This window comes from Prionailurus bengalensis, chromosome B4 (assembly GCF_016509475.1).
Source record: "Prionailurus bengalensis isolate Pbe53 chromosome B4, Fcat_Pben_1.1_paternal_pri, whole genome shotgun sequence".
NCBI lineage: Eukaryota > Metazoa > Chordata > Mammalia > Carnivora > Felidae > Prionailurus > Prionailurus bengalensis.
The window spans coordinates 89,289,481-89,312,326 of NC_057358.1; the positions used below are offsets into that span (position 1 = coordinate 89,289,481).

The window sequence follows — 22,846 nt, forward strand, 5'->3', positions numbered from 1 at the left end:
GGATCAGGATTTTTTGTGTTCCTTTAACTATTTTCCCATAGAGAATCTAGCTGTCCTTCCCTTTAGGCTGGGGCTAGGGGAGAACTTACAGGCTTTGAAGTCTGACAAAGATGGATTGAAACCTAGCTCTGTCACTTAATGCTTTGAGGCCTTGGGCTGACCACCTAATCTCTATGGGTCTTAGTTTTCTTATCTGCAAAACAGGGATATTGGAATGTATTTGGCAGGACTGTTGTAAGGATTAGTGGTAATCTGATAGAGTGTGGCCCTTAGGAAGGGACCAGTGACGGTGGTTGTTGATGCTCTGGAAAATCTACCTGTGTACAGGCATTGAATAAACCATTAAAGGTTGAAAGGTCAAAATGGATATAACCTAAAGCTTTCCGTATTAGAAAAATATTTAGAATATACAGCAAAATGTTATCAAAATTAATCTCATGATAGAAAATCAAGTGGGTTTTTTAAGTTACATTTTCTAACATTTTACAGCATGTATGTCTGCTTTTGTAGCAAATTATTCTTTTTTAAATTAAAAGAACTATTCATACTTAAAAAACACAAAAAATAATTGTACCATATTAACAGGTGTGGTTCCCCAAGATGGGCGATTCCCCCTCTTCCTTCTACTCTGATTTTCTAAAATGAATATGTTTGCATGAATGAGGGAAAAAATAAGAGTGCCTTTTTTTAAGTTTATTTATTTTGAGAGAGTGCACGGGAGGGGCAGAGAGAGAGAGAAGGAGAGAGAGAATCCCAAGCAGACTCCGTGTTGTCGGTGCAGAGCCCAGCGCCGGGCTCAATCACACAAACTGAGAGAGATCATGACCTGAGCCCAAAGCCCAAATCAAGAGTCAGACACTTAACTGACTGAGCCACCCAGATGTCTCCAAAATACCGATTCTTAAGAAATATGTCAACATGTTTTAGGACCAGTAGATGTAAAAATGATACTAATAACAATAGGTACCATTTGTTGGGAATTATCTGTGTGAGGCTCTATTTGAATTCTTTACGTGTATTATCTAATTTAATCCTCATAACAATTAAATGAGATTGGTTCCAGTGGAGGTTTAAGTTTATGTAAATTACCCAAGGTCAGGACTCAGAACTTGAAAGGAAAGAAAATTTCACTTATACTAACAGAGGAAATTTTCCCTTACACTCAGCTGAGAAAACAAAGCTTTCTATAAAATTTATGACTAAGTTCTCATTGGACCCAGTCTTCTCAACTGTAAGGTGTCATGCAAACCTTAACCTACCATATAGTGAATTCTTCTTAAGCTTCTCTTAACTGGACAGGTCAGGAGTGGATGGGGAATGGAGATGGAATTGATTGAGTATCTTTTTCCTGAATTAGGCTTAAGGGACAGCATAGCAGAAAAAGGGTACAGGTATCAAAAAGGGAAGTAGTGATATGGAAACCTGCTTTTGTAGTGCTCCCAAGTATGGGAGGTTATGGGTGAGTAAATTTTCTTATAGTGGACAATGAATGTGGTAACAGTCTTCTATTTAGCCTTTTGTTCCCAGAGTGATTAGGAAAAGATGTTAGGTTAATTTTGAAGGAAGTTTCATATCTGAGTAGTCATACCTATTTCCTTATTAACCTTTAAACCTTTTCTTTTAGGTATTTCTGTATTCACTTCTCATGACTTGTCTTATTACATTCTAGACTTTCTGATTGGTTGGCTTTATTTTGTCTCTTGAGTGCACTTGTACAGAGTACCCTTTTGGAAGTTTGAAATTTAATTTGAAAAGTATTTTTGTGAATTCTTTGCAGAGGGGGAGGGATGTCCCAGCTTATTCATCTTTATATAAAAGCAGCTAGTGTGAGTCATATCATTGGCATTTTGATACATATTTGTGCAACCAATGGATGAGTTCTTGTTTTAGTTCAAGGAGACTTCTCTAAGGGTTAGAGTTGCCAGATAGTAGCACGGGCTGCTCTGGGGAGACAGTGAATTCCAGGCAGGCATGAACTTGGGAGAATTTGATCACCAGACACCAGATAGGGCTAAATGATTTTTTTTTTAAATGTTTCTTTATTTTTGAAAGGCAAAGCATGAGCTGGGGAGGGGCAGAGAGAGGGAGACACAGAAGCTGAAGCACGCTCCAGGCTCTGAGCTGTCAGCACAGAGTCGGATGCGGGGCTCGAACCCACAAACCGTGAGATCATGACCTGAGCTGAAGTTGGACACTTAACCAACTAAGCCACCCAGGCGCCCCCAGGACTAAATGATTCCTAAGGCTTATTGTAAATTTGCGATTCTGTGATTGTTTTATTTCTCTAATGTGTCCAAAGAAGAGAGACACAAAAAGTAAATGGTAACACAGATTATTCAGGAAAGCCTTTGATAGCAGTGATGGCTAATGGAATTTGTACCAGCACTGGGAGAAGTGCTTTTCTCAGATTTCTTGAGTCAGCAAGAACCGTTCTTGAGAAAGAGTTCCAATAAGATTGGACTTCAGATCATCTTCCAGTTTTAGGCTGAGCCCCAGGAGAGAATGGTGAGAAGGAGAAACTGTTCTAGTATTTTCAATTCCCAGAAAACTAGCGTGAGTTGTAGAGTAAGTCAAGCCATTGGCATCCAGGTTACAAATAAATTCACTTAAAAGCTGGGAAATAATATTAGCGTCACCTTGTTTTGATTGATTTTCCACACACCGTTTACATTGCTGCCTCATTTCTGAGGTCCCTCAAATTGTCATTAATCTGCATTTTGTTTCTGTTCTATTTATGACAGTTGAGGGTATAATCTTGTCCAAAAAGCTTAGAATTTCTGTCCGTCAGAGAGCACACAGTGGTAGTCTGGAGGCAAAATCTGGCACAGAGATGGGTTTTGCTTGGCCTGTACACTGTTTTAATTTAATTAGTTGCTGATACTGAAAAATTTGGATATTTTGCCCAAAAATCCAGATTTCAGGCTTCTCTCAAAAACACAAAATCAGATTTGGCATAACTGCATCAAGCTTCCTATGTAGCAACTGTTACCTGGAGCTTGGTGACTAGATGAGGCGTGTGTTCCCACTCAGCACAGTCATTACCTTCCCTTGGTATTTTACACCCTGTCACTTCACTCATTTATGGGCCTTATCCTGCCTCTGAGGGCATTTGAGTTTTTGACCCTTCCTCTGTTAATGCTCCCATGCACATCTCAAGACTCTAAGTAGCTATTATTTATTTCAGTCTCAGGAAGGGACTGCTGAACAATGCAAAGTGTTTCATTGGATTTGGGCAGAGTGCTCTGCCTTTGGGATGATCCCAGCTAGTCAACCCTATAACCAGAGTGAAGAAGAAAAAGTGTATTCATCCTGTGCCGCGCTGCTGGCATTCAGGAGAGCCCTGACTAGGAGACGGAGCCTGGAGTGTCCTGTGGTCTGTCACTTGCCCGAACTCAGGACTCCTTGGCACCTGCACTGGGGAACAATCCAGTGGATGGCAGAAGGCTCAGTGCCATCCATTCAGACGGCTTTCTGAATGCCGGCAGGCAAGAGAACATCAGCTGTGCCTGTGAAGTAGTGTGAGTTCTCACCAGAAACATCTAAACTTAAAAGGAAGGGGGAAAATGTGCTGTGGGTCAATGTGGAAAGCTCTTGGTTTTATTGAAGTGGTCTCATTTTTACTGAGAAGGAAGATGGTACAAGAATTCTGAGAGATTCTACCTGCTTTTAGTGGCCTTTCCACTCTACCCCTGAGGTGCGAGATAATTAAAATGCTCCAGGAGCTTCATAATTGAACCATGACAATAGAGTGAATACAAAGAACTTCTACTGCTTGGTCTCAGAGCTACAATTAGTATTAGGGTACTAATCCAAGAGCATGGATTAGTCACATGCTCACCCACGGAACTTGAAGTTCCATCACACGTGAACTTCCACGTTCATGACCATTCATGACCAACTTTGCTTTCACCTAGGTTTCTAAAGGTTTAAAAGGGGAAGATCTTATGACTCTGACCAACTTACACTTTAAAAAAAGAAAAAAAAACCACATTTATTTTGAGAGAGAGGGAGCAAGAGGAGGGGAGGAACGGAGAGAGGGAGAGAGAGAGAGACAGAGACAGAGAATCCCAACTAGGCTCCATGCTGTCAGCACAGAGCCTAACTTGGAGCTTGATCTCATGAACCATGAGATCATGACCTAAGCCAAAATCAAGAGTTGGACACTTAACCGACTTAGCCACCCAGGGGCCCCTACACTTTGGTTTTAATACGAAAAAGAAGTTATGCTTGACCTTGAGATTTTATTCTCATGCTGGCCTAAGACTGCAGCCTGGTAGTCTGATATCTGGGATTTGTTAGAAGCAGATGTACTCTTCAGAAATCTCAGGGCCCTCCGGTGCCCAAGACTGGTTCAGTGACTTCCTGAACACCTTTGTCACTTCACATTTTTTTAAAAATTTATTTTGAGAGAGAGTGTATGTACCGGGGAGGGGCAGAGAGAGGGAGAGAGAGAGAATCCCAAGTAGGTTCCAGGCCATCAGCTGGAGCCCAACACCCCATGCAGGGCTCAATCTCATAAACCTCCAGATCATGACCTGAGCTGAAATCAAGAGTCGAACGCTTAACTGACCAAGCCAGCCAGGTGCCTTCACATTTATTTCATTTTTCCACCTGCCCTCTTTCCTCAAATACCCCTCATTTTTCCTGTCTTATTTCTCTCCCTCTTCTCAATTCTTTTCTCCTTAAGCTGTTTCCCTTTATCCTTCTCCTGCTCCAACCTTCCCTCTTTTCCAAACTCAGTCTATCAGCTCATCGTTTTTCACCTTCATCTTTTGATGACTTCTGCATCTTACATAAGACACAGGTATTAGAAAGTGGAGGAGGGACGGTATAGTATCCCCCAAACTGAGAAGGCACTTAGAGATAAGAAAACGAAGCAGGCCACTCCACATAGTTGACACAGTTTTATTCAGGGTAACTTACTGATGGAGGATCGGGCAGACAACAGTCCAGCTGCACCGTGATTCTCTGCAAAGTCTGGACCTTAGTCCGCACAGTTTAGAGAGCAAGGAAGGGGTCATCTGGAAAGGCACCGTAGTGAGATCAGAGCGTTCACATGCACCTCGAGCGTTTGTATACACCTAATTGACAGCTAACCTATAATTAGATCTTGTAGCACTACCACCTGTGCAACCGGAAGGGGAAAGACTATGTTCTCTCTCACAGATTCTCGGGAGGCCAAAACATGCCTCCTCCCATCCTGGCCCTGGTGAACATTTCTAAAGTGCGTATGGTAATCTCCAAGGGTCCTGGAACACGTACTTCCAAGGAAAGTCATCTAGCAAACATGAACAAGATGCAGGGCCAAAGAGAGAGTCACTGCTGTTAGCAACCCCACGACAGTGCTATTTAACAGAGTCAGATTTAACAGAGGAAGTGCACAGTGTGGGTAGAGACCTGGGGAGCAAAGGTTCAAGTAAAAGGCAATGTCTAGATTGTGGATGCATAACATCGGGGAAGAGGTGGAGAGAAGCTCACTGGTGCTGAGGATTTGGAGGAAGGACGGCATTTCACAACAGTGCACTGGCCTATTCATCTATCTGATCATATTTAAAAATCAGTGTCTTCCAGATAAGAGTAGCTATGTAAAAGAGTGGACATGGCAGGGTGCCTGGGTGGCTCAGTCGGTTGAGCGACCGACTTCGGCTCTGGTCATGATCTCACAGTTTGTGGGTTCGAGCCCTGCGTCGGGCTCTGTGCTGACAGCTTGGAGCCTGGAGCCTGCTTCAGATTCTATGTCTCCCTCCCTCTCTGCCCTTCCCCCACTTGTGCGTGCGCTCGCGCGCGCGCTCTCTCTCTCTCTCTCTCTCTCTCTCTCTCACACAGAGATAAATAATCATTAAAAAATTTTGAGGGGCGCCTGGGTGGCTCAGTCGGTTAAGCGTCCGACTTCAGCTCAGGTCATGGTCTCGTGGTCCGTGAGTTCGAGCCCCGCGTCGGGTTCTGGGCTGATGGCTCAGAGCCTGGAGCCTGCTTCCGATTCTGTGTCTCCCTCTCTCTCTCTGCCCCTCCCCCATTCATGCTCCGTCTCTCTCTGTCTCAAAAATAAATAAACGTTAAGAAAAAAATTAAAAAAAATTTTTTTTGAAAAAAGTGGACATGGCAGAGGTCATAAAGCTAATATTGTATTTGAGATCTTATAAAGAGGTATAAGGTTAGAAGATGCTAGGATTTTTACATTAGTATTTCTGAACTGCTTTTTAGTGTGAAGATGAAATGATACAGTATCTTTTAAAAAGTGTACCTTTTCAAGGTAAATTATAAAAGGGTAAGAAAAGGTAGAGGTAAGAGGTAAGAAAGGTAGAAGATAGGTATTTTGAATAATTTGTCATTTTAAGCTACTTTAATTTGAAAGTTATATCTAATTAAAGTGCAGTAGAAATGGGGCACCTGGGTGGCTCAGTCGGTTCAGCATCTGACTCTTGATTTGGGCTCAGGTCATGATCTCGCAGTTCATGAGTTTGAGCCCCACATCAGGCCCCAGGCATGGAGCCTGTTTGGGATCCTCTCTTTCCCTCTTTTTCTGCCCCTCCCCTGCTGATGCTTGGGTGCACACATTCACATACACTGTCTCTCAAAATATAATAAACTTTTAAAAGTGAAGTAGAAGGCAACTCTGATCATATATGGTATTTATAAATCCTTCCATTCCATATCAGTAGTCTATTGAATATAGTCAACACTGTTCTCCCTTGTCTAAATTAGCATAAAATAATTTTAAGAAATCTGTTGTCAGTAATTTGGCAGGAGATGTCATTTTCCAGTAATTTCATCAGTTAGAACATCGTCCTACAGCTATCTTTTCTAAAAGTGATTAGTCAGCATTTGTTTCTAACTTATTCAACAAATTGAAACATTCGCTATAGTAAGTGAATAGGAACTGAATAAAAAAAAAAAAGCGTCCCTTACCTTTTTAGAGTGTTTCCTTTAAAATTCCCCTAATAACTAACTGGCCCAGCCCCTGCTTACCTTATCCCCCCGCAAAATGGAACAGACTGCAATCCGTGTAATGCCCTGGACTCTCCAGGTAGTCTTGTGCCTGTGCTTTTGTCCATAATACCCTTCCCCTCGCTGCTCCCAGCTCAGCACTTGCCTGTTTATCTGCTAACTCTGGTGTCCCCTCAGAGCTCTCCCCGATTTCCCTGGGCACTTTGTTGTTCCTTCCTGTGTGTTTTCACAGCACTTTTCTCGTGCTTCCGTTATAGGACTTAGTGCGCTGCATTGTAAATGATGATCGTTATAAAAATAACAGGTGCTTGTTTTCATGTCTGTAGACTTGGAGCTAGCCTGAGAGGCCCTGAGGGCACAAAGCAGTTTGGTTTATCTTAGTTTCCCCAGAGCTCAGCACCTGGCACACGCTTGGTTTGTCAGATGAGTAGTTAAAAGCGTTTCTTTCCTCACTTGTTTGAGTGGACATTGTCGAGGTGAACATTGTTGAATTCAAGTTTTGCAGATTATGTGGGTAAAAGTTGGATATTTGTGCAGGACTAGAAATACTGTTTTATTGTAGAGTTTGGCTCCAATCTGAGGACAAAATAAAAGAAAATTATTTTTAATACATAGGTTGTCAATCAAATTGGACATTTTCTTTGGTACTTTGAAGAGATAAAATAATGAAGAAAATTAATGTTTCTGACGTTTTAACAAGCTGATGTTCAGTATTTGCTTAGGCCTGGAAAATCTTGAAAGATAAATATAAATAGATATGAATGTACGTATTTTAATATGATCTCTTTTAAGGATTTTGTAGCCTAAACCCTCAAAGGCATTGATTCCATATTCCAGAACTGACTGTCAGTAAATGGAAAATGAATGTTGAGGAAGCATAAGTACTTGACCACGTTCTGCTTTCTTTTGTATCAGCTCCTGAACCAGAGTTGCAGTTCACTTTGGAGCCAGACGTTATTGGAGCTCTCACTTACTGAACTGTAGTTAAATCAAAGTAAGATGGAAATTTGCCAATAGCGATCCATTCAAAGTCTCTAATAGAGACCTAAAGATAACGAAGTGAAATGATTAGGGTTTCCTTTGTCATTTTCCTAGACTAAGGTATTGTCTGTAGTAGAAGTAGACGTAGAAAATATCTTTAATTGAGAGATGAGATGTGTAGAACACGACAGTCCGTGGATTTAACGGGAGTCTTTTTCCACCGTTGACCAAATAGAACATGGCTAATGGGAAAGACCTTGTAGGGCTGGATGCCAGAAGGACCACATGGAGCAAAGAAAGAAGGGGTAGTGATGGGACTGTGGGTTGTGGGGAGAGGGAAATGGAAAACCATTTTATGATTTAGCAAAATGTGGGTCCTGGGTCCATATGTACATAACTAAGCCCTCTGATCCCTTGTTATCTTTACTGAAGCAAACGTATATCAGAGATGGTTATTGAGCATCTATTATGTGTTGTATGGAAATTTAGAGACATGATATTTGTATTGAAGGGATTTATAATCTGTATAGTTCAAAGCTTTACAATAATTTTAACATAGTACCAATTTCTAACAATTTACAACTTAAAAACAATTAAAAAACAGCAATAGTTGACCTAAATACATAATTTCCCATAAAGCCACAACATTCAGAAAATACTAGGGAGTTAGTCACTTAGCTAGTTTTTATAAAATATTCGAATTTTGTGGGGAAGAGGAAGTTCTTTTGGCTTTCTTGATTTAAGTATGGAAATGTAATCATTGCTTTTCTAAACGATGCTAGATACTTGGCAGTTAAACTTTATTTGCTACATTAAGTTATATACATTATCTATATACATTCTTTCAGATTATCTAGAAGGCCAGGTCTGGATCACTTGGGCTTGCTTTGTTTGATTATATACTATGTGTAATTGTTGAACGTTATCATTTTGTAGCATGCTGGAATTCAAGCTTTAGTACTTAATAATTGTAGACTTTGGACAAAATAACCTCTCTCTGCTTTGATATCCACATCTATGTAGTGGAGTCACTAAATAATAGGATTGTTGTCAGGATTAAATGAGCCAAACTGTATCAAGTACCTTTCACAGATTCAGGAATTTAGTAGGAATTCAGTATTCTCTCATATTTACCATGTAAATAGTAAATTGCTTGGGAGGTTAAACTGTGCACTTTAAAATTGTAATTACTGCAATAAAGAGAAGAGCCTTAATTTGAAAAAGCCTCAATTTGGTACGCCTGACTGGCTCAGAGCATGCAGCCTCATCTTGGGGTTGTGAGTTCGAGCCCCACGTTGAGTGTAGAGATTACTTTAAAATCTTGAAAAAAGAAAAGAAAAAGCCTCAATTTGCAAGTGATTCAGTACAAAAGATTAAACTACTTTAAATGTTTTTCATTCTTAAAAGTTACTCCACAAAAATGTGTAGGCTTTTCTATTTACTCCATGAGGCTTCATGTTGAATTATATCAGGGAAGAAAGTCAACGTTTAGAAAATGCCTTGAACCTTTGAAAGATCACCAACACAGGCCATTCCAAAATGTAAATCCTTGTGCTTTCTACAGACCAGTGTTTTCCACACATGGTCTTTTTCTGGTAGTAAAAATCAATCTAATACTGGCTGAAATGTCCTTGCTTAATTATGGAGAAGTTAATTAAATCTTACCTCTTCTGCATTCCAAATACAGGCACGATAGTGAATCATTTAGATCTGTACTTCCTTAAACTGGTGTTTCTTGCAGTGTATTAAACAGCAATAATTGATCACCTTAATTTACTGCCTTTTATCCTGGCTAGCTGGCTTTCATCTGGGGGGAAGAAAAGGTGCAAATTTGTTTTCCATACTTCACCTGAAGATGTTATCTAGGCCAAAATACAATGTTTAGCTTTCAAAAGCTACGAAAATGGATGCTTTTGTACTAAGCTTTTATTCTAAAATGATACTGACATTAATGTCCTTTCAAATGGAGATGTTGTGATGAAAACTTAAGAATGTAGATATGGCCTCTCTTTAAGTGTCAGAAATGTTGTGAAATTGACTTTACTTTTATGTGCAAAACAATGAGGCATAACTGTACTGAGAGGAGTTTCTTACCTTGTTTTATTCCAAAAGGTTTTATCATAATTCTACTCCCCTCAAATTATTCTAACCATCTCTAGAGTTCTAGGATCAGGCCATGGTTTTCAGTTTAGAATGGAAGCAACCTGATGTCATATATGTCTGTGCTATTTAATTTGCTTAAATTGTTGGTGATATCCTAATTTAAAAGTAGGAAAAAGGGGCGCCTGGATAGTGTAGTCAGTTAAGCATCTGACTCTTGATTTCAGCTCAGATCATGATCTTACAGTTCATGAATTCAAGCCCCGCTTTGGGCTCCCCCCTGACAATGCAGAACCTGCTTGAGATTTTCCTTCTCTCTCTCCCTCTCTGCCCCTTTCCTGCTCATGCTCATGCTCTCTCTCAAACTAAATAAACTTAAAAAAAGAAAATAAGTTGAGGCACCTGGGTGGCTCAGTCAGTTGAGCGTCCAGCTTCGGCTCTGGTCATGATCTCACAGTTCACAAGTTTGAGCCCCGTGTCTGGCTAAACAGCCAGCTCAGAGCCTGGAGCCTGCTTCCTATTCTGTGTCCCCTCCTCTCTCTGCCCCTCCTCTGCTCATGCTCTGTCTCTCTCTGTCTCTCAAAAATAAATAAATGTAATAAGTAAATTAAAATAGGAAGTAGAAAAAGACTAGGTTTGGTCCAGCCACCCTAAACCTCCTTCCCTAGAACCTAACTCTTCTGGGCCACGATATCAAAAATAACATTTTTAGTTCAAGGAACTGTGTTTCCATCCCCCCAATTTGCACAGCCTTCCAAATTCTGCATATTCTTTAAAGGCAGTGCAGGCCAGTGCCTGCCCTCTAAAGGGATCACTGATGATAACCCGTTAGTCCATGAGCTTTCCTTTTCTGAAAGTCCTTTAGCCCTGTGTAGTCAGCATGATCAAATCTAGAACTTTTTTTATTTTTCATTACATATTTTATGATATGATACAGTGTTTTACAAGATGAGAAAGTCTTTTCTCTTTAAAGCCTTTCATAGTCTTTGAAAGGGGGGATATAACATCTATAATTAGTAACCATTTTGCAGTTAAGGAAAGGTGAGTTCCAAGAGATAGTTACTCCTCCAAGGTCACACTTCTCACTGCAACTAGTGTCTTGCTACTCTGTATTCTATCCTATATTTGCCTTATGCTTAAGTTTTGTCTTCTCATCAAGCCTGCTAATTCTTCAAAAGCCTTTTCTGCTGAGACCTCCACGTTTCAGATTCTACTTATGAGAAACTTGGTTGCTAATTTACTCATATCCTACAGGAGCTTTGGCCATATATGGCCAGTATATACCAGTATATGGTCATATACATGAACAGTATTTCTTTAAAAATTTTTTTTATGTTTATTTTTGAGAGAAGAGACAGAGCATGAGCGGGGGACAGAGAGAGAAGGAAACACAGAATATGAAGCAGGCTCTAGGCTCTGAGCTGTCAGCACAGAGCCCAACACAGGGCTTGAACCCACAAACCACGAGATCGTGACCTGAGCCGAAGACGGACGCTTAACCGACTGAGCTATCCAGGTGCCCTGAACCATATTTTTAATTTTAGATTTTTTAATAGTCGTTTTAAAAAGTGGAAAGAAACATGAACAGGTGAAGTTAATTTTAATAATGTCTTTTCTGTAACCCAATGTCTAAATTTTTAAACTTCAACATTCGTAGTTATCAGTGAGACGTTTTACATTCTTTCTTTTTTCATACTGAGATTTTGAAATCCGGGATTCCTGGGAGGCTCAGTTGGTTGAGTGTCTGACTCTTGATTTTGGCTCAGGTCATGATCCCAGGGTCGTGGGATCAAGCCCTGGGTTGGGCTCCACATTGAACGTGGAGCCTGCTTGGGGCTTTTCTCTCTCCCTCTGCCCCTCCCCCTCTAACACACACACACACGTGCAAGCTGTCTCTGAAAAAAAGAAAAAAAAATCTTGCCTCTATTTTACACTTACAGCACATCTCAGTTTGGGCTAGCCACATTGGAACGGCTTAGTGTGACTAATGGCTACCTCTCAGGCAGCATAGCTCAAAAGGTTCTCTACAATGTGTTTGAAAATCAGCTTCTCCTTTCTGATAACAGATTAAATGGAAATTCTCATTAGTTCCACACCAGATGACAGAAATGAGGGATTCATAACCGATTAAAATAATAGGCTTAGGGGAGAACGTGGATACCATTCAACCTTGTGAGTGTTTTTATTGTTGTCGGTTCGTTTTGCCCAGAAATTCATAGTTCAGACAGGGAACCATACGGTTTACAAAGCCAGCTCTTATTTCGTGAAGTGTAGGATGCTTAGCGTTTCACTTATGTAGTTATTTGTGTGGTTTTTCTGGAATGCACGTCTGATTATGTATCTTCCTTGTTCAGAATTGTTGAGTTCTTCTTCACTTGTGTCTCCTGGAGTTGCCCACTGGAAAGATTCACCTGGGCACATAATTAAAGTCCCCTCCATTCCAGGTCCTGCCAGACCAACAAGATAAAAATAGCCAGCTGAGCTCAGGGGACTGGACATGGTATTTTTAGTAAGCACCCCGAGTGGTTCTTGTCTTGCAACCAGTTTGGGAAACTGGCTATTAAGATATATAAAATCTTACTTCTTGTAAGTAAGGTTCTTCTTACTTCTTGTAAGTAAGCCACGGGACTGCCCTAGAAACCTAACTGGACCCCCCCTAGCCATCCTGGGTTGGGTTGCCGCAGCAGAGAGGCCCTGCGTGTACGTGTGCTAGTCCTTGGGCCCGGAGGACCCTTCCTCTGCCCATGTCAACAAGCTGCCAAGTCAACCTCAGGATCACCTCCTCAGGGCCCACCCCTTTGCCCAACCGCGGAAACTTGTGCACACCTCCCCTTACTCCTTGACATTCATACGTTAAGGCCCTAAAGGTCAGCAGCTCTCACCATGTGCATTGCCTGTCTTCTCACAGGAGGGGGCTCCTGACTTTCAGTCTGTTACTTGTAGCCCCTGAAGGAGCCTTGCCCACGGGAATAGTCAGTGACCGTAACGAGGGCCTGCTGATGCGAGTCGTAGCGTCTTCACCTGTTTCGTGGTGGTTTGCAGGCGGTGGTGTGCCTGGCGTTCCCATCTTCCCGTTTAATCCTCACCGGTCTTTGGAGGTGGGACTGTTGTTTCACAAGGTGAAATTTGAGAGGTTAAGTGACTTGCCCCACGTCCAATGACTAGTGATTGATAATGCCGTAACTCCATTCTGGGTCCGTGTGGCTGTCACCTAATTTCCTTGCAAAGCGTAAGAGAAGCATAGGTCTTGGATTCAGGTTTCTGGTGAAATGGAGAAGTGACCTTTGTTTACTTTTGTGGGTTTTTCTTTTTTGCTCCAAATTTCTAACTAAACAACATATTTCACCCAAGTTTGCAGCTGGTGTTTAATCAGCAGCTGCAAGGTTGTATGGATACTCACATGAACAGCGAGCCCGTAAGCAATCGACGGAACCTGTCAGAGTCCCATTGAGTTCTCGGAGATGTTCCAACCGCTCTCCCCTATCATTTGGGGGAAATACCTTATATCCATTGGGTGAAGGTACTGATAAAGCCTAACAGCCTTATTATCATAAGGAAAATCTGAGCAAACAAGACTGAAAAAATTGAGATGGTTTGTGATAACTTAGAAATGTTGCTGGACGATTATGAGTGTTACACCCCATCCATCAATTCTGTGCACTAACCCTAGTCATTTAGTAACATACCAGAGAAGCAAGCCAGTCTCATAGACTCAGTCTTTCCACGAAATATGCATCAGCCTGTGGTCTCACACAAATTTATTTTAAGAATTAGGACTTCCTTTTTAGCAGAGCAATAGGAAGAAATGCCTCTGTTTCCTCCTTTCCTAGTCAATTCCATTTTATTTAGTATTAGCGTATTTTTATAGCTTAGAGGAACTATTTCAATTCTTTTTACAAATTAATTGAGTAGTTTGAAAGCACACTTTTCTGTGTCTTGTTGTTGGATTATTAATGTTGGTTCCTTCTGTGGTAATGCTCTGGCAGGACAGAAATGAAATAAGAGTCGTTTTTTAAAACACAGCAAACGTTAGCCTTGTGAAAATGGCCATTATTATTATTTAGGAGGTCCTGACCCAGATTTAAATAATGACTGCTTAGAGCCTCCTCAGAGGTGGCATTTTTCTGCCTAAAAAAGATTGCAGTGTTTCATGCAGTTGTTGGGGAGTCATGGTAATAAGTCCCTCCTAATGTTGTTAGGTAAATCTTTTCTATACCATTAGAAATTACAGCAATTAATACGGTACCAGTGATCCTAGCCAGTTAATTCATTTACTGTTCTGGCTTATAGAAGATGAGGTAAAAATACTGAAGCAAGAGCCACCATGAAAACATCATTTTAAAGTGGTTGCCCTTATGTTGTCAGATTTGATTAACTACCAGAAAGTACTAGACATGGAAATACGAGGATTTATTTTGTTGCTATTACTATTATCATCATTCTTAGAAATGTCTCGGCAACTGAAATTTCATGAAATTGTGATGCAATGGTTTATCTTTCTCTTTTAAGTTTATTTATTTATTTTGAGATACAGCAAGAGCATGAGCCGGGGAGAGAGGGAGGGAGAGGGAGAGGGGGAAGAAGGAAGGGAGGGAGGGGGAGAGGGAGAGAGAAGGAGAGAGAGAGGGAGGGAGAGGGAGAGGAGTAAAAAGGGGGCAGGGAGAGGGGGAGAGAAGTAGGGAGAGGGAGAGTGGGAGAGAAAAAGAATCTTAAGCAGGCTCCACACTCATCACAGAGCCTGTCAGGGGGCTCAGTCCCACAACCCTGGGATCATGACCCGAGCCGAAATCAAGACTTGGATACTCAACTGACTCAGCCCACCCAGGCGTCCCTGTCTTTTTTTTATATAACAGCTATAAATCACCCATCATTTAACTTACCCACTATATGTGTACAATTCACTGTTTTTCAGTACGTTCACAGCTTTGTAACCATCACCACAGTCACTTTTAGAACATTTTCATCGTCCCAAAAAGAAACCCGCATACCCCTTAGCAATCCCCTCCCGTTTCTCCCAACTCCTCTAGCCGTAGTAACAACTCATCTGCTCTCTATGCATTACTCTGTTCTGGACATGTCATAATGCAGTTTCCCTTCATGACTAGTTTCATTCACTAAGGTTGTATTTTCAAGGCTCATCTATGTTGTAGCGTGAATCGCTACTCCATTCCTTTGTATGGCTGAGTAACCTTCTATACCTAGACCACATTTTGTTCATCTGTTCAACAGCTGATGGACATGTAGGCTGTTCCACTTTTCAGCTATTATAAACATTTGTATATAAGTTTTTGTGTTCCCATTTTTTCTTGGGTATGTACCTAGGTAGGAGTGGGTTTGCTACATGTGTGTTAACTCTGTGTTTAACCTTAGGAGGACCTGCCAGATTGTTTTCCAAAGTAGCTGTGCTGTTTTGCATTCCTCCCAGCAGTGAATGAGGGTTCTGTTTTCTCCACATCCTTGTCAACACTTATTATCTGTCTTTTTTATTACACCTATCCAAGCAGGTATGAAGTGGTGTTTGCCTCTTCTTGACAGCTGATGATGTTGAACCACTTTTCATCTGCTGCTGGCCATTTGTAGATCATCTGTGGAGAAAATGTCTGTTGAGATGCTTTGCCCATTTTAAAAATTGGATTATTTGTGTTTTTATGAACGACTTGTAAGAGTTCTTTATTCTAGATACAGGTTCCTTCTTAGATACATAATTTGCAAATATTTCTCCATTCTATGTGTTGTCCTCCCACTTTCTTAGTGGTTATAGCTGTATACCTTGTAATGTACATATCCTTCAGGGCATTATGTCTTGTAGGCTCTTCCATCGTCTGGGTCAGCTCCTTTTTCCATAGCTTCCTGGTGCGTTTCTCCATTATAGCAGAGAGCATAGTGTGTTCATACTATCAACTTAGGATCTGTATTTCCTACTGGAATGAGTTGTGTCTTAGAAATCCTCCTAACTCCAGTTAGACCCTGCCTAACACAAAATAGGAGCTTGATGAACTAAATTAAAATGGAGCTTAAATCTCAAAAAAAAAAAAAAAAAAAAAAAAGGATCCAGATCAATACTAATATAAAAAAAAACTAATAGAAGGGGTTCTGAAAGATTGTCTTTAAAGCATCTGCAGGTGGGTAGGAAGCTGTAATCCCTCCTACAGAAATAAGACTCAAACTTTCTCTAGAAATCAGTCTTTAATGTGATACTTTCACTGGTTCCAGCCCTAATGATTCTTTGGTACCTCCAGTGACAGCTACATCCTATAGCCACCTGTGGTCCCATTGCAAGGATTGATATGGTATGGGGCACAGTGCATCACTGGCTTCTTTGATATGTTCTGAGCAGTGGACCAAAATGTATAGGACTATTTTATTCATTTATTTAAAATTCTTTTAAATTCATCAGTGCCATGTAATGTTAGATCACATCTAGTGAGGTCACGTGAATAAAGCCATACCACATGTACTGGGAAATGACCTACTCTAACATTGTGCTACATTGTGGCTCTGGTATGGTGTAAGGAACCCAAAGGTTTTCCCTTTCTAATAAGACATGTCTTATGGTAGTACTTGTATATGATCTTTTTTTGTGATCTTTTCCTCATTTGTCTCCACCTTGTCTAAAGTAAAGAGGTAACCAAACAAATTCTCCTCCAGATTTTAGAGCATATTTTATTTTCTCAAAACCATACCCTAGGTTCTGTCCCTTCACATTTTCCTTATTGAAAATGCTACTAGTGTCCTGTTTTGAAGGGGAAATTACTGATGATACGAAATAACTGTTACTCCCAGCAAAAAGAGGATGAGGTTTTTAACTGTTTAAATACAGTCCTCCTTCTCTCTTGATTTTAAACCCTGAAAGAAGCAAGCAAGAGAAAATCTAAGAATGGGGCTGAAGAAGGAACCCCTGAGAATATTTGTGTAGTTCTCTTGAGATCTGTACTCTCAGCCACTTTTCTTTCTTTTTATTTGGCACCAAAGCAGCTTAAAGGGGGGGGGGGGGGAACCCTAGTTGACAGCCTAAGACGATTGATTTATTTTCTCTTAGCACAGCAAGATGTGCTAAAATTACCAAATCTTAAAAAGGCTTACTGAGATTCCTGAATGAGAAATCCCCCCACCCTTGATTTCTTTTTTCTTCACGAGACAAAAATAGTTCTATATTTGTGGGGGAAAGAGCTTGGCAGACACAGTGATTATAATACTGTATTGAAAAACACTTACTTTGATTGACTAAAAAAAAGATGCTGTTCATGGTAGTTAAAAGCCTGTGATAATGTTTTCACTCTGGTGTTCACCACACTTCTATGAGATTAATAACAGGATCCTGCAATCTAGAGGTGGAGAAACCAAGGAAGGACACTTAAGAAATGCTTCCTGTGGGACACCTGGGGTAGCCTAGTCGGTTAAGCATCAGACTCTTGATTTCAGCTCAGGTCATGGTCTCACAGTTTGTGAGTTCAAGCCCTGTGTCAGGCTCTGTGCTGATGGTGTAGAGCCTGCTTGGGATTCCCTCCCTCCCTCTCTCTGCTTTCTCTCTCATAATAAAAAAGAAACTTAAAAAAAGAAATGCTTCCTGTGCTTTCCCAGTCCTCCCCCTAAAGCCTTGTTGCCTAGAACATGACATTATTGAGGGCCTTGTTTCATAGTTATTGTGTCTTTTTTGCCAGGATAAAGTATTTAATCTCCTTAAACCTCAGTTTCTTCTTTGTAAAATGAGGATAATATTCATACCTACTTTAATAGGGTGTATAATAGTGTTTGATTATTGTTAGCCATTATTGAATTGAGCAAGTTTCCTGACTCCCCATTCAGAACTTGACCGGCCTGCTGATTAAACTTGAGCTTGATTAAACATGGCCAAATGTATGTACACATATTGGGAGCTCAGTTTCTCGCTGTTGAAGAAAGATAAATTAGAAAGGGATTGAGGAGGTGTTATTTGGACATTTCTTTCTTTCTTTCTTTCTTTCTTTCTTTCTTTCTTTCTTTTTCTTTCTTTCTTCCCTTTCTCTTCTTTCTTTTCTTTCTTTCTTTCTTTCTTTTCTTTCTTTTCTTTCTTTCTTTCTTTCCTTTCTTTCTTTCTTTCTTTCTTTCTTTCTTCCCTTTCTTTTCTTTCTTTCTTTCTCTTTCTTTCTTTCTTTCTTTCTTTCTTTTCTTTCTTCCTTCCTTCTTTTCTTTTCTTTTCTTTTCTTTTCTTTTCTTTTCTTTTCTTTTCTTTTCTTTTCTTTTCTTTTCTTTTCTTTTCTTTTCTTTTCTTTTCTTTTCTTTTCTTTTCTTTTCTTTTCTTTTCTTTTCTTTTCTTTTCTTTTCTTTTCTTTTCTTTTCTTTTCTTTTCTTTTCTTTTCTTTTCTTTTCTTTTCTTTTCTTTTCTTTTCTTTTCTTTTCTTTTCTTTTCTTTTCTTTTCTTTTCTTTTCTTTTCTTTTCTTTTCTTTTCTTTTCTTTTCTTTTCTTTTCTTTTCTTTTCTTTTCTTTTCTTTTCTTTTCTTTTCTTTTCTTTTCTTTTCTTTTCTTTTCTTTTCTTCTTGTAATCTCTACACCCAGTGTGTGGCTCAGACTCACAACCCCATGATCAAGAGCTGCATGCTCCGCCAACTGAGCCAGCCAGGCGCCCCAGACATATCCTGCTACATTTATCTTTCCCAAAGAGAGGGCTTTTAGGGAATACTCACTGACTCTGGGAAAGATGAAATAAAGTTTTCCAGTATGAGTTTTCGTGTCTGGAGGTTAGCGCTGGGTGTCTCAGACAAAAGCAAGTCAGAGTTATTGCTGTATCTCATTTTCCAAAACACACAGGTTCCTTTGTTACAGTCATTTACCGATAGTTTTGCATGACACACGTTTGCTTTTGTGTGTGTGGTTTATTTCCCCTAAATCAGTAAAAGACTAACCTTCACCTTCCTAATGTATTCAAAATCATCAAAGGATTCTTTTCAGGATTATATGTGTCAATAGAACTGTTAGTTTGAACAATGTGTAAAAACTGAAGGCCAAGCGAAGAGCCTTTGATGTTGGAACAGAATAATAAAGTGGAATCTGAGGATCCCATTTATGAACGGATTATTTGAATATAGAAAGAAATTATTTTTAGGCAGGGCATCCCTATAAACCCAGAAGCTGTGAGTTTCACAAACTAGAAATTCATGCACTAAATAAAAATTACCAGATGACAGTGTCTGGATGTGTCTACCAACTGGCACATATGTGGTGGTTCAGAAGTCTGGAAGGAATGATGCTCACATCTTTGCCATTCAAACTTGAAAGGGATAGTTGAGGTAAAGTGCTGTCAAAAAAATTACACTGTACTTAGCTACCCAAAGATGTCACAGGTTACGAATTGTTGTCTTAAAAGCCTTAATTTATTTGCCCTCATGACTCCATGCATGTTTGTGGCATTGCAGACGTAACCCATATTTGCACCCTCGTTTATTACATTCTTTCCTGGGACTTGGCTCATTGTTTTAAAGGGTCAACAGATTATGTAAAGAACCGATCTGGAGGGGCGCCTGGGTGGCGCAGTCGGTTAAGCGTCCGACTTCAGCCAGGTCACGATCTCGCGGTCCGTGAGTTCGAGCCCCGTGTCGGGCTCTGGGCTGATGGCTCGGAGCCTGGAGCCTGTTTCCGATTCTGTGTCTCCCTCTCTCTCTGCCCCTCCCCCGTTCATGCTCTGTCTCTCTCTGTCCCAAAAATAAATAAACGTTTAAAAAAAAGAACCGATCTGGACCCAGCAGTCTCCTAAAGGTCCGATACAGAGCTAAACATAAAATAGGATTTGTTACTTTTGTCTTGCACGTACCTGCACACCTCAGTAGTTTTCACAAAATCGCCAAATGGATTCTCTTCTTTCCTTAGAAATCCGAGCTCAGCTGGTAGAACAGCAAAAATGCCTGGAGCAGCAAACAGAGATGCGAGTTCAGCTTCTCCAGGACCTGCAGGATTTCTTCCGGAAAAAAGCTGAAATTGAGACGGAATATTCTCGGAACTTAGAGAAGTTAGCTGAAAGGTTCATGGCAAAAACAAGAAGCACCAAGGATCATCAGCAGTACAAGTAAGAGAGACTTGACTCAAATGCATTTTTCCAAGGTGATAGCCTACCATCTTACCACCTTTCTTGGTTTTGGAATGTTCCATCTTTGGTGGATAGGCTGTTGATTGGCATATCCCCACGGATGAAAGCAACTCTCCGCATTTATAATTTGTGGGCACCAGTGTATCGCATTTTTAAAGTATTCTCTTGACATTTTTTCCTTTGCAGTAAATATATATTTGTGGATAACTTTATATATAGGAAGAAAATGTGTGTGTTTATAAAATTCCTGCTTACAGAAGAGTGGGAGTTGGTCTCTACCCCAGGAAGATATTTCAGTGGGCACATTTACAACGGCTGCTTCTTCAAGCAAAGACCTCAAGATTTCTGTCGTGATTTTGTATGAAAATAAGCAATAAGGGCTGCTTACGTTTAGCTCCCTACACCTCAGTCGTGTTTGTGATCACTACAGTTGAGACTGACTTAAAGGAAGCGTTTTTAGTAAACTGCTTAGGACCAAGTGTAATTAAACCTTGAATTAATTGTACTTCATTTGTTTAAAAAATACCTACAGATTTTATGATGATGAAACTTACTCTGTAATTTAGCTCCTAGAGACAGAGAAAGGGCAGTAGGCAACTTTACGAGAGTATATAAGTACTGCGACAGCGTAAGTGCAGGATGCCATGGACAGACCCGATGGAAATCCATTTATAGTGGAGGTGGGGAAGGGAAGGCCAAAGAAAGATCCTGGCAGAAGTGATATGTAAGTGAAGACATGCAGGACTAGTTGGCAAATCGAGGGGACCAGAGCAAGGTGTTCCAGGCAAGGGGAACATCCTGTATCAGGGAGCAGAAGGGAAGGGGGCGTGTAGGGCAGTTTTGTGGAACAGAAGGAGTCCAGTGGGAGTGAGTAGTGAGGTGGTGAGCTCTGTGGCTACAGGTGTAAATTTCACCAGCTCCAGGAGGCCTATAGGTCACACTGGACAGTTTGAACTTTGTCCTGAGTGCATGAGAAGCATTTGGAGAGTTTTAGTTAGAAGGGTGAACCAACTCAGACCTCATTTTTAAATGATGACTAAGACCACGGATAGAACTGTGGACTGGAAGAAGCCATCATAGAGGGAGGGAGACCACATAGGGGGCGCTCACAGTAATGGCGTGAGCTAGCAATGCGGCAGGGAGAAAGAAATAGGCTTTTGTCTCGGCGATATTTAAAAGGGAGCACAGTCTGTCTTTCCTGGAAAAATAGTAGACTAGGCAATCTGAAAAGTATTTCTGCTGTAAAACTCCCAGAAATGCTGATTAAAATATAATGGGCATCACTGTAAATGTGTAACTGAACTCATAGGGAAGGAAGGGAAATTTCCAGGGACCAAAAAAGGAAGAGGGGACTGTAAACTCAAGGGAACAGTTACAGCTGCCCTTAAGTCCCATGTGGGGCAGAGGATGAAGCATGTGCAAGGTAAAGAGGTGGAATGGAAGACCTCCCATCACCAACCCTATCGTATTGCCCCCAGCCTAAAATCCAGACCAGCAGAACTGTCTCTGTACATTGGTGAAACAGAAAATCTCCTATCCCCTTGCAGAAACACGGAGTGCAGTCTGCTCAGGCTGAGCTCCAGACTGGAGGGGGATGTAGAGAAGCCTCTCTTTGTCTTCACTGTTGGCTTTGCAGCACAATCTTGATAGGGAATGCTTTTATTTTTTAATTTTTTTTAATAGTTTTGATGGCTAACCTCTAGTGTTGGCCCAGTGTAGAAATAAATCTTAGGATTCCCAGGGTGGACAAATGTCAAATGTACTTGACCGAGACTAGAGTTGGAAAGGAGGCTGGAGCCAGTACTGAATTCACATGTATAGTAACTGTCCCTTTGTAAAGTGATTACAAATAAGAAGACAGCCCATTCATCCATTCAGTAAATATTTTTGAATGTCTTCTGTGTTCCGCACTTGGTAATCGGTTGTGAACTGAAAACCTGTATGGGCCCATGCGCCTCAGTCTGATCTCTTAGTGGTTCAGCTGCCCCTTTTTTCTTTCTCTTGGTTTGTTCAGATGGTTTTTTGTCAAGAGGTAAACAGTGTGGAATTTTCTTTGACTTGAGCTTATTGAATTTGGGACTGAAGACAAGTCTACAGAAGGGCCAAACCAGGAGTAGGAAGAAAATCAAAGACAGACTTTATGAAAGCCTTGGACAGACCTGGTTTGAATACTGGCTTTCCTATGTGACTTGGGTCAAGTTGTTTAACCTTTCTGAGCCTTGGCTTCCTAACTTGTGAAATGAGATTTTATGAACATTAAATGAGAAACATGACGAAGTCCTTGATGTGATTGATAGCTCTCATGAGTTATACACTCAGTGTCCCTTCTCCTCCTCACCAAACAAATGTTAAATCTTTGGCAGTTCTCAGCTTTGGGATGCTTATTATGTAGAACAGCCCTTCACTTAAATTTACCACTGACAGATGACCAAGGCTTAGATCAGCCTTCTTGAACTCAAAGACTCTGATACTAGTTATGGTCTTCAGAAAATCAGCATGCCTCACTAAGCTTCACCTCTCTCACTGATAGAGTGGATACAAAGGATTTCTGCCTTAAACTGTAGTGGTAAGGATTACGTAGAGTTAATGTGTATAAAATCTTTAGACCAGCCGCTAGATAAAAATAGCTAACTTTGTATAGCACTTACTATGGATCTGAGGCATTGTAGTAAGCATTAAAAGCTATATATTAACTGAAATCATCCCCATAATAATCTTACAAGTACTGTTATTTTACCCACTCTACAAATGAAGTT

At 40.6% G+C, this 22,846-nt stretch overlaps 1 protein-coding gene across 1 annotated transcript in view; it reads left to right on the top strand.

The window, feature by feature from the left end:
* Positions 1-22,846, top strand: part of SRGAP1 (SLIT-ROBO Rho GTPase activating protein 1) — a 285,374-nt gene that overhangs the window by 120,981 nt on the left and 141,547 nt on the right. The window contains 1 exon segment of the mRNA XM_043564797.1: positions 19,874-20,069. Coding sequence (XP_043420732.1) covers positions 19,874-20,069 — 196 coding nt within the window.